The 18701-nt window shown below is 38.6% G+C and overlaps 1 protein-coding gene across 1 annotated transcript in view; it reads left to right on the forward strand.

The window, feature by feature from the left end:
• LAMA3 (laminin subunit alpha 3) overlaps positions 1–18701 on the forward strand; it is a 246562-nt gene that overhangs the window by 209405 nt on the left and 18456 nt on the right. The window contains exons 61-68 of the mRNA XM_075826335.1: positions 172–305; positions 4350–4497; positions 6692–6817; positions 7154–7290; positions 7520–7637; positions 8414–8554; positions 9596–9732; positions 14706–14840. Of these exons, the coding sequence (XP_075682450.1) occupies positions 172–305; positions 4350–4497; positions 6692–6817; positions 7154–7290; positions 7520–7637; positions 8414–8554; positions 9596–9732; positions 14706–14840 (1076 nt within the window). The remainder of the gene's footprint in view (positions 1–171; positions 306–4349; positions 4498–6691; positions 6818–7153; positions 7291–7519; positions 7638–8413; positions 8555–9595; positions 9733–14705; positions 14841–18701) is intronic.

Here is an 18701-nt window from a genome sequence, read left to right on the forward strand (position 1 = left end):
CTGGGACCCTAGTGATAAGCTGTCATTTATGAGGGAACCTGGCTGCAAGTGTTTGGTAGTAAATTTTAATATGAATTTGATAAGAAAATAGTTTACATTCATAATCCTGTCTATTAGAAATATAGTGTATCTCAAATACATAATAAAAATTTTTGTATTTAATCCTAAAAGCCTCCACCCAGATTGAATTTTCCAAAATACCAAGGCTGCATTGAACTAGATGACATGAACCAAAATGCAATCAGCTTGTACAATTTCCGAAGGACATTCAACATTGACACTGCTAAGGTTGAGCCTTGCAAAAGGTATGCTATCAAGAGAAAATGGACTTGTGTAGCCATGGCCGCCATCAGGAATTTCTGTGGCCCATACTGCCAAGATGTCTGGGCGGGGGGCCCCTCTATTACCGGGGGTGGGCAACGGAAAGTGTGGCACTCAGGTTTCTACGTTATATGCATTAACTGATTTTGGTGCTGATGTCAATTACAGTGATATAGCGGGATACATCACCTGGGGAATGGCCCAGGGGAAACTTATGAAGTCACTGTCCATGAACAGGGCTGGAGCCTTCTACTAGCGCTCTGCCCAGGGACTATGGCGCTGTTCCTGATGTCCGTATATGTAAAGTGAAGTCAGAAGCTTTGCAAAGCCTGTGTACATGGCCGGAGCACCGGCAACGGTCTGGCCAGGGATTCCGGCCCTGGAGAATCCCGACGTCACTTTACATATATGGACAGTGATGTCAGGAGCTTTCCTAGGGACAAAGTCCGCGGGTAGAGCACTTGTGATGCTCTGCCTGGGGACTCCGGCATTGGGAAGCTCCCGACATCGCTGTCTACATATACGGTTACATATACGGTTATACGGTTTTTTGTGGATTCTCTCGGAAAAAAACGCTCGCAGGAAAGAGAAGCGACATGCCCTTTCTTCGGGTATTTCCATCTCTAACCTCCCATTAACATCAATGGGAGGCAGAGAAAGCCTGAAGGAATTTCAAGGCAGATTTTTCTGCCTGCAAAAAACTGTGTGAACAAGGCCTAAGTCCCATTGTCTTTCAAAGTTGCCTATTCTTGGTTTTTCCATGCAAATAATTAGCATGCTACTTATTGCTGAGGTGGATTTCTTTTCATGGTGCGGCCAAAAATACACGTGGAAATTTTTTAGTAGCATGTGAACTGGGTTGCGGAAACCTCATATGCACGGGATGCAGAATCATCGTCGTGTCATCGGAATCCATATCAAATCCAACAAGTGTGAACGGGGCCTAAGGGCGGATTTACACTAACGTGTAATACGTCCGTGCCACCCGTGTGTTTTTCACGCGTGTGGCACGGACCTATGCAAGTCTATGGGGCAGTGCAGACTGTCCGTGATTTTTGCACACCGTGAGTCCTCTGCGTAAAACTCACGACAGGTCCTATATTTCGGCGTTTTTCGTGCATCACGCACCCATTGAAGTCAATGTGTGCGTGAAAATCACGCGCACCACACTGAAGCACTTCCGTGGGACGTGCGTTATTCGCGCAACAGCAGTAAAAGAATGAATGTAAACAGAAAAGCACCACGTGCTTTTCCGTTTACAAACATCCAAACAGAGTGTCATAATGATGGCGGCTGCGCAAAAAGCACGCAGCCGCGCACCATATGAACATGACACACAAAGCTGTTAAGTGCCTTTTGCGCACGCAAAACGCCACTTTTTTTCGTGCGCAAAACGCACACGCTCATGTAAATCCCCCCTTAGGGTGAGTTAAAGGGAATGTGTCGCTAGTTAAACAGTTAGTGTATAAGTGATTAAACATTGTTCTAATTTTTTTAATTTTTTCACGAGTCGGGAAATATTATAAATTAGATTCTAATTTATAACATTTCCCAGTGCTGGTCACTAGAGGGAGCAATTCCCAAAATTGCAGCATTGGCATGTGGTAAAGCAACCACATTGCTTTATGCTGCAAAATTTGAGAAAACTCACTCGCTCTAGTGAGCTCACAGAATCCCCCCTCCTTTATCCTGGCTAGTGCCAGGAGAAAGGAGGGGATTAAACGGTCAAACCTCCTACACTGTGTGTCGCCATTTTTTGAGCTAACACACAGTGTAGGAGGTTTACATACAGTAGTAAAACACGTACACAGACCTAACTTACCTGCTCCTGCCGTCCGTTCCGTCTGCTCCCTCCGCTCCAAGTGCACAAGTCCGGAAGCCGCGACCGGAAGTAGTAATCTTACTGTCCGGCCGCGGCTTCCGGTCCACAAGAAAATGGCGCTGGACGTCGCTCGGCCGAAGACCTTCAATTTGGACTGTGTGGGAGCGGTGCGTGCGCCGTTCCCACACAGACGGCGTACAGCATAGTGGATGGAACGGGCCCCGTTCGCATTCACTATGGGACTGTATGTGCCGTATTCCATGTCTGTATGTGTCGTTAATCGACACATACAGAGATGGAAAAAAAAATGGCAGCCCCCATAGACAAGAAAAAGTTAAAAAATAAAAAAAAGTAAAACACAAACACACAAATAAATAAAACACTAAAAGCAAATTGATATAAAAAAATATTTTTTCGTGACACTGGTCCTTTAAAAAAAATTGTTATTATGTGCAAATTTGTCGCGCATATTTTCGTGCTGCAAATCCGCAGTGTAATATAGGAACAGCAAAGTAAATGAGATCAAGAAATCTCATCTACATGTCGCGGATTTTATCTGCACAAAAATTGACCTGCGGTGCATATTTGAAAATATGTCAATTTATCTTGCTTTTAAAAAAAAAATAAAAAAATCTGCAGCATAACACCTGCACCTATTTCCACATCAAAATGTAAAAACCGCACCTATGAACGTATAAAAAAAATGCACTATTAGGTGCAGATTTTACCTGCGGCTTTGATGCAGATTTTGTGCACCAAATTCCTCAATGTGTGCGTGTAGCCTAAGGCTGGGTTCACACGACCACATTAACGTCCGTAATGGACGGACGTATTTCGGCCGCAAGTACCGGACCGAACTCAGTGCAGGGAGCCGGGCTCCTATCATCATAGTTATGTACGATGCGAGGAGTCCCTGCCTCGCTGCAGGACAACTGTCCCGTACTGTAATCATGTTTTCAGTACGGGACAGTAGTTCCACGGAGAGGCAGGGACTCCTAGCGTCGTACATAACTATGATGCTAGGAGCCCGGCTCCCTGCACTGAGTTCGGTCCGGGACTTCCGGCCGAAATACGTCCGTCCATTACGGACGTTAATGTGGTCGTGTGAACCCAGCCTTAGAGAATTTGCTAGGGATTTACATCAAATTAACCCTTTACATTGTAAAGGATGAAATACGTTACAATTCTGCAACATAATAGGCATGCGCTGATTTAAAAATCAGCAGCACGTCCTAAATTCCATGCAGATGTTTTTTTCTGCTGCACGTGCATGAGGCTTTGAAAACCCCATTCGCACGAGTTAGGGATTATTCAGAACTACGTGTTAATTGTCCGTGTGTTTAATGACCGTCACACGGTTGCAGGTATTTCTATGGGTTATTCACACGGTCGTTGCTTTAACGGACCGTGTAAAGGGCCTGTAAAAAAATAGGTCATGTCCTATGTTTGTCCATTTTCACGGATCCCTCAATAAACTCAAGTCTATGAGGGATCTGTGAAAACGGGTGCCACACGGGTGCAAATCGGCCGTGAAAAACGGGCGTTATTCACGACTGATTTCACACACGTTCGTCTGAATATCACTTATATTGTAATTTATAATGAATTTTCAGTGCACAATCCGCACCAAAAATAGGAGAAGTGGCCTTATTCAGACGTCCATGTTCGGTCTGTGATATAGGGACAGTGTATCGGCCATATTTCCTGGACCGACCACTGCTCAGGGAGCCGGGCTTCTAGCATTACAGTTATCTATAATCATAGGAGTCCTTCCCTTCCCGTGGGAATACTGTCCCCGGTCCCGTACTGAAAACATCATTACAGTATGGGGCAGTATTCCCGCTGAGAGGCAGGGACTCCTGGCAGCATTGATAACTGTGATGCTAGGAGTCCAGCTCCATGAATTTTATTACATTGCAGGGTCCGTTCCTTTCTCCATGTGACTAACGCTGGGGTCCACATTCAAATGTTTAAAGCAGCTAAGAAGCGGATGGGCCCCTATTTTTCCATCATTGTGGCCGGGCCCCTGACGGCAGTACCAGTAGTACTGCCCTGATGGCGGCACTGTCAGTAGCAACCCCGTTTTGCTTTGTATGCAGGAAATAGTGCTAGATATATACATTATTTATTTTTGTATTTTCACATTATATTGTATAATTTGTCAATTCAGTATTATTTCTTAATCTGAGCTACTTTTCTGCCATAGATATAAAGAAGAATCAGAAAAAAGTTTCTTTGAAGGCATTGGCTATGCCAGCATAATATACACTGTGCCCAACATCAAATTCTTGCGCTTTGAGCAAACCATCCAGACCACCTCAGATGTCGGCTTGCTGTTTTTTGCAGTAAAAGAGGTATACAAATATACAAATAGATTAAATGTCATGAAAAGTAGCACGTCCTAGAGATTTCACAGGATCTCTAGTAAGAATATATCCCTTTGGAGTCAATATTCTAACGCATACCTGCTATCAGTATTCTGACCCCTTGCAACTTCCTAGTCAGCAGAATACAGGCTGTCATAAACAACAGGAAATGTAAATGTCTCGCAGGCTTGTTATCAGATTGTTCCCACTTGTAAGAGAAGCGATTTCGCTAACACTTTGTCCACACCATTTTCGTAGTCCCGACGCATATAATTATCCGGTATATAGACACGACGGATGCCAAAAGAGCGCATCCCCGGGACAGGTATATGTCGGTATAACTTTTTTTTTTTTTTTAACTGTATAGGAAAGCATAATTTGCTGTGCTTTCCTATAAAGTATATACAGATGTAGCCAAGTTTATCTTGACTCTAAAAACTTGATGCAGCGTGATATCACACAACAAAAGCCATAGAAAAAGTCAAGTTAGTTTCTTGACACTGCGTATTTAATGCTTTAAAAGTCAAGATAAAGATGTTTACATCGGTCTACTTTTTTTTACATTTGCATGAGAGCCTATGTATGACGTATACCACTGTATTCATCCAAAAATGTGTAAGTGCGTGTATGCATAGACGTATAACGCTCACATAGTCATTCTTTCTATTTCTATAATAACATTCATACAGTAATGTGTGAGTTCACTTTATACATTGTTATATAACACTCACACATTCAGAAAATGCATACAGTAATGTGTGAGTGCAGTGTATACATTGACATATGACGCTCACATATTCATACATTGTTTATGTAATATAAGATTGAATACAGTAATGTGTGAGGGCAGTGTATACATAGATATATAACACTCACACAATCATATACTGTATATCTATAATACCATTCATACAGTAATGTCTAAGTTCACTTTATACATTGATATATAACACTCATATATTCATACATTGTTTATGTAATATACAATTCATACAGTAATGTGTAAGTGCTGTGTATACATAGATATATAACACCCACACAATCCTATGATGTATATCTGTAATACCATTCATGCAGTAATGTGTGAGTTCACTTTATACATTGATAGATAACACTCAGTCATGCACTGTATATCTAATATAATTCATACAGTAATGTGAGTGCAGTTTGTACAGAAATATAACGCTCACATAGTCATACGTCCTATGTCTATTATAACATTTCTACAGTAATGTGTAAGTGCATTATATACATTGACATATAACACTCATACATTCATACATTGTATATGTAATATACAATTCATACAGTAATGTGTAAGTGCATTATATACATTGACATAACACTCATATATGCATACATTGTATATGTAATATACAATTCATACAGTAATGTGTAAGTGCATTATATACATTGACATAACACTCATATATGCATACATTGTATATGTAATATACAATTCATACAGTAATGTGTAAGTGCAGTATATACATTGACATAACACTCATATATGCATACATTGTATATGTAATATACAATTCATACAGTAATGTGTAAGTGCAGTATATACATTGACATAACACTCATATATTCATACATTGTATACGTAATATACAATTCATACAGTAATGTGTAAGTGCAGTATATACATGACATATAACACTCATATATTCATACATTGTATATGTAATATACAATTCATACAGTAATGTGTAAGTGCAGTATATACATGACATATAACACTCATATATTCATACATTGTATACGTAATATACAATTCATACAGTAATGTGTAAGTGCAGTATATACATGACATATAACACTCATATATTCATACATTGTATATGTAATATACAATTCATACAGTAATGTGTAAGTGCAGTATATACATTGACATATAACACTCATACATTCATACATTGTATACGTAATATACAATTCATACAGTAATGTGTAAGTGCATTATATACATTGACATAACACTCATATATTCATACATTGTATATGTAATATACAATTCATACAGTAATGTGTAAGTGCATTGTATACATGACATATAACACTCATATATGCATACATTGTTTGCTGTGTATACGTAGATATATAACACTCACACAATCCTATAATGTATATCTATAATAACATTCATACATGTATCTTACATTTTGTGTTTTGGTTGCAGGAAAGTTACATCAGTGTAGAAATTGAGGATGGCATCCTTGTCCTTAAATACAAAATAGATTCTAATCCAGAGCAGCAAAAGAAAAATGTCACATTTAAGCGTCTAAATAGCGGAGCAGAAATTCTTGTAAGTAGCCACATACTATGTCTACAAGTATATTGAATGCCGCTTATCGGACGTGGTTTCCTGATTTCCTTCTGTGTTCCTAGCTGGTAGATTCTGCCACTTCTCCTATTTCTTTCCTACTGATGCTGAGCTAAATCTGATCTTCGGAGTATCTTCTTTCCATCGGCACCATAGTGCTATCCATGGTATAGAGCTCCCTACTCTACCTACTATATTCTGTCACTTGCTTTCAAACAAGGTATTACTGTATTTTATATTACAGTATATAGATTTTCCTAACAAATCCATATTTGTGACATATTGTTATAAACATTTTTTATTTCTTTCCATTCATAGATTGAGGTGCTGGTAGCACCCATCGATAAATTCATACGGATACGTCAAGATCGGGAAATCCTAAATGCTACTAATGTGGATATATTTACGTTCAGCAAATACTATTTGGGTGGAGCCCCCACAGCCCTCAGAGAAAAGTGAGTCAATGAAGCCCTCTTGACAAATTCCTGTAATGCTTTAACAAACCTGGTGTCATTTGTGCATTATTGTATCTACAACAGCCACATGCAGGTGGTCGGAGTCAGGTGGCTCCTTGAGTTGCTTAAAATATAAGCATATGTTCACACAGGGGACAAAAATAGGACACTCAACGGATTATTGCTCACTTTTGGGTCACTGAATATATTTTACTTCCCCTTTAAACAGGTTTAACATAAAAACGCAGCCTTTCCGTGGATGTGTTAAAAATGTAAAGACCCCTGTGAGTGCGGCCTCATTCAATGAAACCTACGGAGTCAGCAGGAGATGTTACAGTGAATGGAGCGTAAGTGAGAACTTTCATGAATTTAGTTCACCCAGTTAACTGTTCAAGACACATATACTTTAATAGTGCTGAGTGTAAAACAGACATTTCCCAGGATGCAAATCACAAGTGCCAGCACTGAGCATAAATTCAGCCAGAAAGGAATGCTGTGAGATTTCAGCTCTAAAGCCAGGAGAATTGTAAATGCTGCTCTAGACTATATTACAATCTGTAACTTGGGAACTGTACAATAACTTTTATTTTTATATATATATATATATATATATATATATAAACAAAGAGAAAAAGCAGCACCGTTCCTTCCGTGGGGGGTGCAAAAGATTCCCGTTCGGACACTTGACCAGTGTCTCAGTAATCAATAACCTCCAAAATACGAGACAGCACTCCGATATTTGTGAAAAATAGGATCACTTTAATGCGACGTTTCAGCCCTGCTCCATGGGGCCTTTCTCAAGCTTTCTTGAGAAAGGCCCCATGGAGCAGGGCTGAAACGTCGCATTAAAGTGATCCTATTTTTCACAAATATCGGAGTGCTGTCTCGTATTTTGGAGGTTATATATATATATATATATATATATATATATATATATATATACACGTTAAAAAGTTAGAGAAGTCCACTCACTCGTATGTATTTGTATATTTTATTTGTGCTGCCAAGAATTCTGCTCCCGATTAAATTAGGTTGCGGTCTTGGCCTAGTTCAGGTTATTTGATATGGCCCATGTGACAGTTTCCATTTCTGTGTACTTGAAGTTATATCCTTTTTGTTTCAGACTATCCGCTCGGCAAAGTTCTCTAATGGAGGAACACTGGGGCTGAAGCCAGATGGATTCACCTTCCCTGGCGATTTCCAGGCATCATTTGGTTTTCAGACTCCTCAGTCTAATGCCATGCTGTTAAATCACAAAACACAGGTTTGTCCTTCTTAGATCCTACAAGTTCTATCCTTATTCATCCGTAAGATGCAGGTAACTAAGAAATCATGTCAACAAACTCAACTTTTAAGCAATATGAGCAAAACAACATGCACATTGATGGTGTCTTCACATGGGACGGTAATGGAGCTGTAATTGTGGCTTTACCAAAATTGCAGATCTGATGCCATCATACGAGTACATGCAGTTTTGATGCGATGTGGTAATTGTGAAGCACTCCAAATATATACCCTGAGGGTGTACACTGGGGTACATTCTCATACTTTATGCATTATAAGTCAAGAGGGCCAAATATTTCCAATATAGGATCTCCTTTTTGTGGAGGCAGCGTTAGGTGATCTAACAAGGATGGTTCATGTGGCACACAGAGGATGTTGCTGACTCACTCCATGCCGTCTTCATATATGACATGCTACTTCGCTCTCTGACCTGCTCTTTGCTTGGAGTATCTATTAGCTATCAGGGAGTGTCTGAGCTAATAGCTCTGGTCAAGACTGACACGTCTCTACAGGATTCACCAATGAGCATTTCTGTAGAACAGGCACATTGAAACACGGACCTACCAGGAGGCAGTTCCCCCACTTCTGTGGCTTACCATCAAGATCTATTGGTTATTTTTTTTGTAACATAATAGATATTATTCATGTCTATGGGATTCACACTGATGCTAAAGAGTTTCAGTCTCATCAGTTTTGTCATGATCAGCTTTTTTTCAGAATTGATCTGTTCTTTTATCATTGACGTCATGGATGATGAATGAAAACAACTTATGGAAATTGATCATCATTTAACGTCATTTAAAAAAAAAATTGTTTCGATCAGTTGCAGAACAAAACATACGGCAAAGGACACAAGTGTGAACCCAGCCTAAAAGTCTGTCAGAAATCTGATACTGTGATGTATCTTCACTTCTTGTAGGGGTTGTTACATTTCATACAACAGATATGACTCACATATATAATGTATTCATTAGTTACTTCATTGAATTTACTTACAAGGGTTTTATTTCTCTACCTACAGTCTGATGAATTACACGTTTCCCTAGAGGCAGGAACAGTAACTGTAACTACTACTAACTCAAATATCAACTTGCGATCCAGGAACCAGTATACGGATGGAAAGCTTCACTATGTGTCAGTAATGAGAACAGATGCTGAGTAAGTACTGAACCAACATCATCAAAGGAAATAGCTGCGTATGGACAATATAGGAAAGTGCTAAAAGCAAATAAACTAAAATAGGTTTTCAGATAGATCCAAATACTCAAAGAAGTGGAGCAGACTACACCAAGCCTCTCTGCATAGGTCTACTGGAAATCCACTATTTTCTTTCCGATACTGTGGAAACCTTTAAAGGGAATGTGTCGCTAGAACATTTTTATTTTTATTTTTAGTTAAACTGTTAGTATATAAATGATTAAACATTGTTCTAATTTTTTTTATTTTTTTCACAAGTCAGGAAATATTACAAATTAGATTCTAATTTATAACATTTCCCTGTGCTGGTCACTAGAGGGAGCAATTCCCAAAATTGCAGCATTGGCATGTGGTAAAGCAACCACATTGCTTTATGCTGCAAAATTTGAGAAGACACACTCCCTCTAGCGTCGTCAAACAATCCCCCCTCCTTTGTCCTGGCTAGTGCCAGGAGAAAGGAGGGGATTGAATGTACAAACCTCCTACACTGTGTGTCGCCATTTTTTGAGTGAATGCACAGTGTAGGAGGATTAGATACAGTGGTAATCACACAGTAAAACACGAACAAACACAGACATAACTTACCTGCTCCTGCCGCCGCCGCTCCCTCCGGTCCGTCCGCTCCGTCTGCTCCCTCCGCTCCTAGTGCTTGCTTCAGAACACATGTCCGGAAGCTGCGACCGGAAGTAGTAATCTTACTGTCCGGCCGCGGCTTCCGGTCCACAAGAAAATGGCGCCGGATGTCGCTCGGCCGAAGACCTTCCATTTGGACTGTGTGGGAGCGGCGCATGCGCCTTTCCCACACAGACGGCGTACAGCATAGTGAATTGAACGGCTCCCGGTCGCATTCTCTATGGGGATGTGTGTGCTGTATTCCATCTCTGTATGTGTCGTTAATCGACATATACAGAAATGTAAAAAAAAATTGCAGCCGCCATAGAGAAGAAAAAGTTAGAAAAGAAAAAAAAGTAAAACACGAACACACAAATAAATATTTTTTTTTTAATAAAACACTAAAAGCAAATTGATATATAAAAAAAAAAAAATTCATCGCGACACCCTTCCTTTAAGGAACACATGATAGTTGTTGATTGAGTTTAAAGGGGTTGTCCTGTGTAGAAAACCAATTTTAATATACTCTGTTAGGGACTTCTAAGTTAATAAAGAGGTCCTATGTCAAGCATCGTCCTCTATTGACATGAATGGGCACTGTGCAATGCTTAATTTCCCATGTAGTGGCGCTACAGGGAAATTAAGTGACATGTCAAAAGTTTTGATCAGTGGGGGTCCGAGCACCGAGCCCCCGCCGATCGCTAAAATGAAGCGGCAGAAGTGTTTGGGTGAGCGTTTTGCATCGACTTTCCTCAGAGCAGTGTACTGGCTCAATATAAAGTCTATGTGTCCGTAAACCACTAACACGGCTTTAGCGATCGGTGGGGGTCTCAGTGCTCGGACCCCCACCGATCAAAACTTCTGAAATGTCACAATGACATTCGTTTTTTAAAAGTTTAGTTACCCTTTAAGAAGAACTCTGGGTTTGGTTTTTATACTGTATGCCCTCTTATATACAAACAGATAAATCTTTATGACTAGCTATGACAAAGTAAAAAGAAATGTCATCACTAATTTTTGCAATAAACCTCTACACCATTCAGTAACCCAATAGCAGCATCTCTTGTAGTTATAAAGGGGAGTAAACCATGAAGAGTGAGGGGCACTGTCTACACCAATCCATGACTGGATAACTGTCATTTACATTTATTAAAGGGGTTGTCTACTTTTGACAATCTCTACTTGGAGGGGTTCCTTGATAATAACCAAATCACAAAGTGCCCCCTGTTTGGAGCTCCAGAGATCAGCAGTAATCTACGGGAAACCTGGCAGTAAGGTTTAGATTTATTAAGACTGGCATTTCATACGCCAGTCTTTATCAAAAGAGCACTGGAATAAAATGTCTTATTTTTTTAAGAGGTGAATGCCTCCTAATAAATAAGGTTCATCTCTGACTGTTTGTGCACCAGTAAGGGAAATCTACGCCAGCTATGAGTGTAAAAATGCGAACGTTGCTACATTTTTGTTCAAATTGCGACTTTTCCACGCTAGAAAACTGGCGTAGCGTTTTATTAAAAGTTTAGTTACCCTTTAAAAATATGGCTACTTCTTGAGTGTGGTTTTGCAACTCATCCCTATTCAAGTGAAGAGAGCTGAGCTGCAATACCATAAACAGCCCATGGACAGGAGTGGCGCTGTTTTGGATAAAAAACGTCAAACTTTTTTTCTAACCTTTTTTCTAACCTTGGACATCCCCTAGTCGTGTTATATATCACAATCCACTATTCTTTAGAAAGGTTTTCTTAAGCTGGAATTTGTATTACTAGTAGCTCCTAGTGGAGGCTTGATAGCTGAAGAAGGCATAATTATTTGATCACCATACAGTAAGTAAAACATATGCACGATGATTAAGAAAACGTAACAGTAATGAGATCATCGAATATTCCTTGCAGCTGCCTTTACATTACCGAGATGCCAGGCTCAAGAAGAGCACATAGTAATGTACATCGTCTAAACGCAGATAAATTACAGTCTGAGGAAACAGCGGGAGATTAAATACACACTGCTAAATACCACTTCAAACATGTCTTCTGTGTCCCGAGAGATTAATTATCACCTTTGTATTTCCCTAAAAATGTCGTCTTGCGTCAGTGGAGCTGTTCAGAGAGTAAGGTGCTATTTATAGGTGGCCACGGGCCGCGTTGTCTTAGGTTATAACACTACTTATTCTGCTTGTAATAGGAAGAGGATTCGTTTACATGGTAATTATATACTGCAATTACATGGCAATTATATACTGCAAATATGTATTGTATGTATATACTGTAAAATCTATATTATATTATATCACAGTACAGTATTAGATATGAGGGCAGGTAAATCTCCCACATTTTTTTTATAATCCTTGAGTTATTTCACTATTCAGCGGCCTCTTAGGCATGTCTGTCTCTGGTAAGGCCGAAATATGGCCGCCACAACAGCTCCCACAGGGATTTGCCTTGAGGGATCTTTAATGGCAGATCTGCAGTGATATATCCTCTCCACCTGTTGTATATTGCTGCAGAACATGGCAGATGTGTCATTTGGACTCTAGGATATCTGGGTGACAAACCCTATGAGAGCTGTGATTGGAACCATATCCATGATTCCTAGCTTTAGATTTATTGGCTGAATTCGTTTTTAGACTTGATAGAAGAGTGGATTTGAACGATCCTGTAATATCAGGCAGTGGTATATTTTCCTTTTTATATAATTAAAACAAATAGAACTGCTGTTTTTTCCCCCTTTAGATTTCTTCTATTGTTATAACAATGTAACGTAAACTATAATCGCATAAACTCACATGATTCTATTAGGCTGTGTTCACACAGAGTTTTTTGCAGGAGGAAAATTCCACCTGCAAAAACTGCTCCAGACGTTTTTTGCACAGTGGTTTAACAAAAACTCGTAAAAACACTCGTCGAGGCGTTTTTTTCCTCTTTCTGACTGATTGAAATGCAGTTTTGGAGGCGGAAACCGCCTCAAGATGGGTCATGACGCTTATTTTTACCGCAACGTGTTTTTTTTACTCGCGGTAAATAAACTCGTCCAACTCCCATTGAAATCAATGGGAGGCATTTTCGGGCGGTTTTTGAGGAGTTTTGCGGCACGGTTTCCGCGTCAAAAAACTCGTCAAAAAGCTCTGTGTGAACAGGGCCTAATAGTGAATAATATAGGGAGGGAAGCATGCCAATCCCAACTGCCCCCGATTTCCCATATCAAGGGGAAAACTAGGGGCAAACGGGGTGTCCATTCCTTGATTTACTGAGGTGAAGATAGCTGTCAGCTGATCATTTTTTTTTATGTCTATAGCTTAGGCCCCATGCACACGAACGTGCTTTTGCGGCCGCAATTCCCCCGAAAATCCACGGGAGAATTGCGGCCCCATTCATTCCAATGGGCCCATGCACACGACCGTGGTTTCTATGGTCCGTGCATGGCCCAGGAGCCTGGAAGGCAGAAAGAACGGACATGTCTTATTACGGCAGTGTTCCCTCAGTCCAGGCTCATAGGAAATAATGCATGCGGCCATGTGGCTCGCGGGTGACACTCTGCGGCCGGCCATCAAATCCGTTGCACATGGCGTTGCACATGGCGCTACGGTCGTGTGCATGAGGCCTAAAGTGTTAGGACCAAGCCTACTAGTATGTGCTGATACATTTTATAACATATGTTCATAGGCTGCAGAGCTCTGGTTTTCTGTTACGGCGCTAGAAAGCCCCTGTTTCCCTTCATACAGCCATATAGGTAAATTATAACATTCTGACAACCTGCAGACACCACTGGAGACCTTACTGAAGACATATTTATACAGGTCCTATTGAACGCAATGATAAATTCATCTTCAGTGAGCTCCTTAAAGAGGATTTGTGATGTCCCCAGAAAAGGTAATCTGCCGGTTTATGCCCTGTTGACGCTGGCCGGTGGAGACAGCCCAGTTGTCAAATTATTAAAAAAACTAACATATCAGACGATGAAATGAACTGGCTGATTGCCGGGCCATGGAGGCACTTAGCAACATGAAATAAATGGCACTGGAATCAGGGGCAGGGCAGCAATACAGTTAATGGCAGCAGATTACCTTTTCTGGAGATATGACAGTTCCTCTTTAACTCCCTCTAGTGGTGGCTGCACGCAGACAGAATCTGATGATGTAATTCCATTAGTAACCATTAGTTAGTAGACTGCATCTTTCATTTAGATCATGTATGATTGTAGCACACATTTATAATGTTACCAATATAAAATATATACCATGTTTACTTATTCCAACTGTGCCTCTAAAGTGAAGCTATGATCTCCTCTTCTGACCGTGAGAAATAAAAGTTACTATTTTATTTCAGATATAAGCTCTTGGTTGATGACAACGAAGAAACAGAAAATACTGACAGTATTAGGAGGCCAGGTCTTTCACCCACTAATATATACATTGGAGGAAACGGATTCCAGGGCTGTATGACAAATGTTTTTATTAAAAGGTAATTTCATTGTCTTTAGTTTCTAACAATTGCATTGCAGTCTGATATTTGTATTCTGCCTGGGACATAACTTGCTGCAGAGGCTCCGCTCCTTTAAATTACTACAGACATGGAAAATTACAGTTTACTGTACAGTATATGAATACAGTATAAGGTGCAGTACATGCATAGTTACAGTATAATGTACAGTACATGCATAGTTACAGTATAATGTGCAGTATATGCATAGTTACAGTATAATATGCAGTACATGCATAGTTACAGTATAATGTACAGTACAGGCATAGTTACAGTGTAATGTACAGTACATGCATAGTTACAATATAATGTACAGTACATGCATAGTTACAGTATAATGTACAGTACATGCATAGTTACAGTGTAATGTACAGTATATGCATAGTTACAGTGTAATGTACAGTATATGCATAGTTACAGTATAATATGCAGTACATGCATAGTTACAGTGTAATGTACAGCACATGCATAGTTACAGTATAATGTACAGTACATGCATAGTTACAGTATAATGTTCAGTACATGCATAGTTACAGTGTAATGTACAGTACATGCATAGTTACAGTGTAATGTACAGTACATGCATAGTTACAGTATAATGCACAGTACAGGCATAGTTACAGTGTAATGCACAGTACAGGCATAGTTACAGTATAATGTACAGTGCATGCATAGTTACAGTATAATGTATAGTACATGCATAGTTACAGTGTAATGTACAGTACAGGCATAGTTACAGTATAATGTACAGTACATGCATAGTTACAGTATAATGCACAGTACAGGCATAGTTACAGTGTAATGCACAGTACAGGCATAGTTACAGTATAATGTACAGTATAATATGCATATATTCAGTATAATGTACAGTACAGGCATAGTTACAGTATAATGTACAGTCCATGCATAGTTACAGTATAATGTACAGTACATGCATAGTTACAGTGTAATGTACAGCACATGCATAGTTACAGTGTAATGCACAGTACAGGCATAGTTACAGTATAATGCACAGTGCATGCATAGTTACAGTATAATGTGCAGTACAGGCATAGTTACAGTATAATGTACAGTACATGCATAGTTACAGTATAATGTACAGTACAGGCATAGTTACAGTATAATGTGCAGTACATGCATGGTTATAGTATAATGTACAGTACATGCATAGTTACAGTATAATGTACAGTACATGCATGGTTACAGTATAATGCACAGTACATGCATAGTTACAGTATAATGTACAGTACATGCATAGTTACAGTATAATGTACAGTATATGCATAGTTACAGTATAATGTACAGTACATGCATAGTTACAGTGTAATGTACAGTACATGCATAGTTACAGTATAATGTACAGTACATGCATAGTTACAGTATAATGTACAGTATATGCATAGTTACAGTATAATGTACAGTACATGCATAGTTACAGTATAATGTACAGTACATGCATAGTTACAGTATAATATGCAGTACATGCATAGTTACAGTATAATGTACAGTATATGCATAGTTACAGTGTAATGTACAGTACATGCATAGTTACAGTATAATATGCAGTACATGCATAGTTACAGTATAATGTACAGTATATGCATAGTTACAGTATAATGTACAGTACATGCATAGTTACAGTGTAATGTACAGTACATGCATAGTTACAGTATAATGTACAGCACATGCATAGTTACAGTGTAATGTACAGTACATGCATAGTTACAGTATAATGTACAGTATATGCATAGTTACAGTATAATGTACAGTACATGCATAGTTACAGTATAATGTACAGTACATGCATAGTTACAGTGTAATGTACAGTACATGCATAGTTACAGTATAATGTACAGTATATGCATAGTTACAGTATAATGTACAGTACATGCATAGTTACAGTATAATGTACAGCACATGCATAGTTACAGTATAATGTACAGTATATGCATAGTTACAGTGTAATGTACAGTACAGGCATAGTTACAGTATAATGTACAGTATAGGCATAGTTACAGTATAATGTACAGTATATGCATAGTTACAGTATAATGCACAGTACATGCATAGTTACAGTATAATGTACAGTACATGCATAGTTACAGTATAATGTACAGTATATGCATAGTTACAGTATAATGTACAGTACATGCATAGTTACAGTGTAATGTACAGTACATGCATAGTTACAGTATAATGTACAGTACATGCATAGTTACAGTATAATGTACAGTACATGCATAGTTACAGTATAATGTACAGTACAGGCATAGTTACAGTATAATGTACAGTATAGGCATAGTTACAGTATAATGTACAGTATATGCATAGTTACAGTATAATGCACAGTACATGCATAGTTACAGTATAATGTACAGTACATGCATAGTTACAGTATAATGTACAGTATATGCATAGTTACAGTATAATGTACAGTACATGCATAGTTACAGTGTAATGTACAGTACATGCATAGTTACAGTATAATGTACAGTATATGCATAGTTACAGTATAATGTACAGTACATGCATAGTTACAGTATAATGTTCAGTACATGCATAGTTACAGTGTAATGTACAGCACATGCATACTTACAGTGTAATGTACAGTACAGGCATAGTTACAGTATAATGTGCAGTACATGCATGGTTATAGTATAATGTACAGTACATGCATAGTTACAGTATAATGTACAGTACATGCATGGTTACAGTATAATGCACAGTACATGCATAGTTACAGTATAATGTACAGTACATGCATAGTTACAGTATAATGTACAGTATATGCATAGTTACAGTATAATGTACAGTACATGCATAGTTACAGTGTAATGTACAGTACATGCATGGTTACAGTATAATGTACAGTATATGCATAGTTACAGTATAATGTACAGCACATGCATAGTTACAGTGTAATGTACAGTACATGCATAGTTACAGTATAATGTACAGTACATGCATAGTTACAGTATAATGTACAGTATATGCATAGTTACAGTATAATGTACAGTATATGCATAGTTACAGTATAATGTACAGTACATGCATAGTTACAGTATAATGTACAGCACATGCATAGTTACAGTGTAATGTACAGTATATGCATAGTTACAGTGTAATGTACAGTACAGGCATAGTTACAGTATAATGTACAGTATATGCATAGTTACAGTATAATGTACAGTATATGCATAGTTACAGTATAATGCACAGTGCATGCATGGTTACAGTATAATGCACAGTACATGCATAGTTACAGTATAATGTACAGTACATGCATAGTTACAGTATAATGTACAGTACATGCATGGTTACAGTATAATGCACAGTACATGCATAGTTACAGTATAATGTACAGTACATGCATAGTTACAGTATAATGTACAGTATATGCATAGTTACAGTATAATGTACAGTATATGCATAGTTACAGTGTAATGCACAGTACATGCATAGTTACAGTGTAATGTACAGTATATGCATAGTTACAGTATAATGTACAGTATATGCATAGTTACAGTATAATGTACAGTACATGCATAGTTACAGTGTAATGTACAGTACATGCATAGTTACAGTGTAATGTACAGTACATGCATAGTTACAGTATAATGTACAGTACATGCATAGTTACAGTATAATGTACAGTACATGCATAGTTACAGTATAATGTACAGTACATGCATAGTTACAGTGTAATGTACAGCACATGCATAGTTACAGTGTAATGTACAGTACAGGCATAGTTACAGTATAATGTACAGTACAGGCATGGTTACAGTATAATGTGCAGTACATGCATGGTTATAGTATAATGTACAGTACATGCATAGTTAC

Source organism: Rhinoderma darwinii, chromosome 5 (genome assembly GCF_050947455.1).
Source record: "Rhinoderma darwinii isolate aRhiDar2 chromosome 5, aRhiDar2.hap1, whole genome shotgun sequence".
NCBI classification, from domain to species: domain Eukaryota; kingdom Metazoa; phylum Chordata; class Amphibia; order Anura; family Rhinodermatidae; genus Rhinoderma; species Rhinoderma darwinii.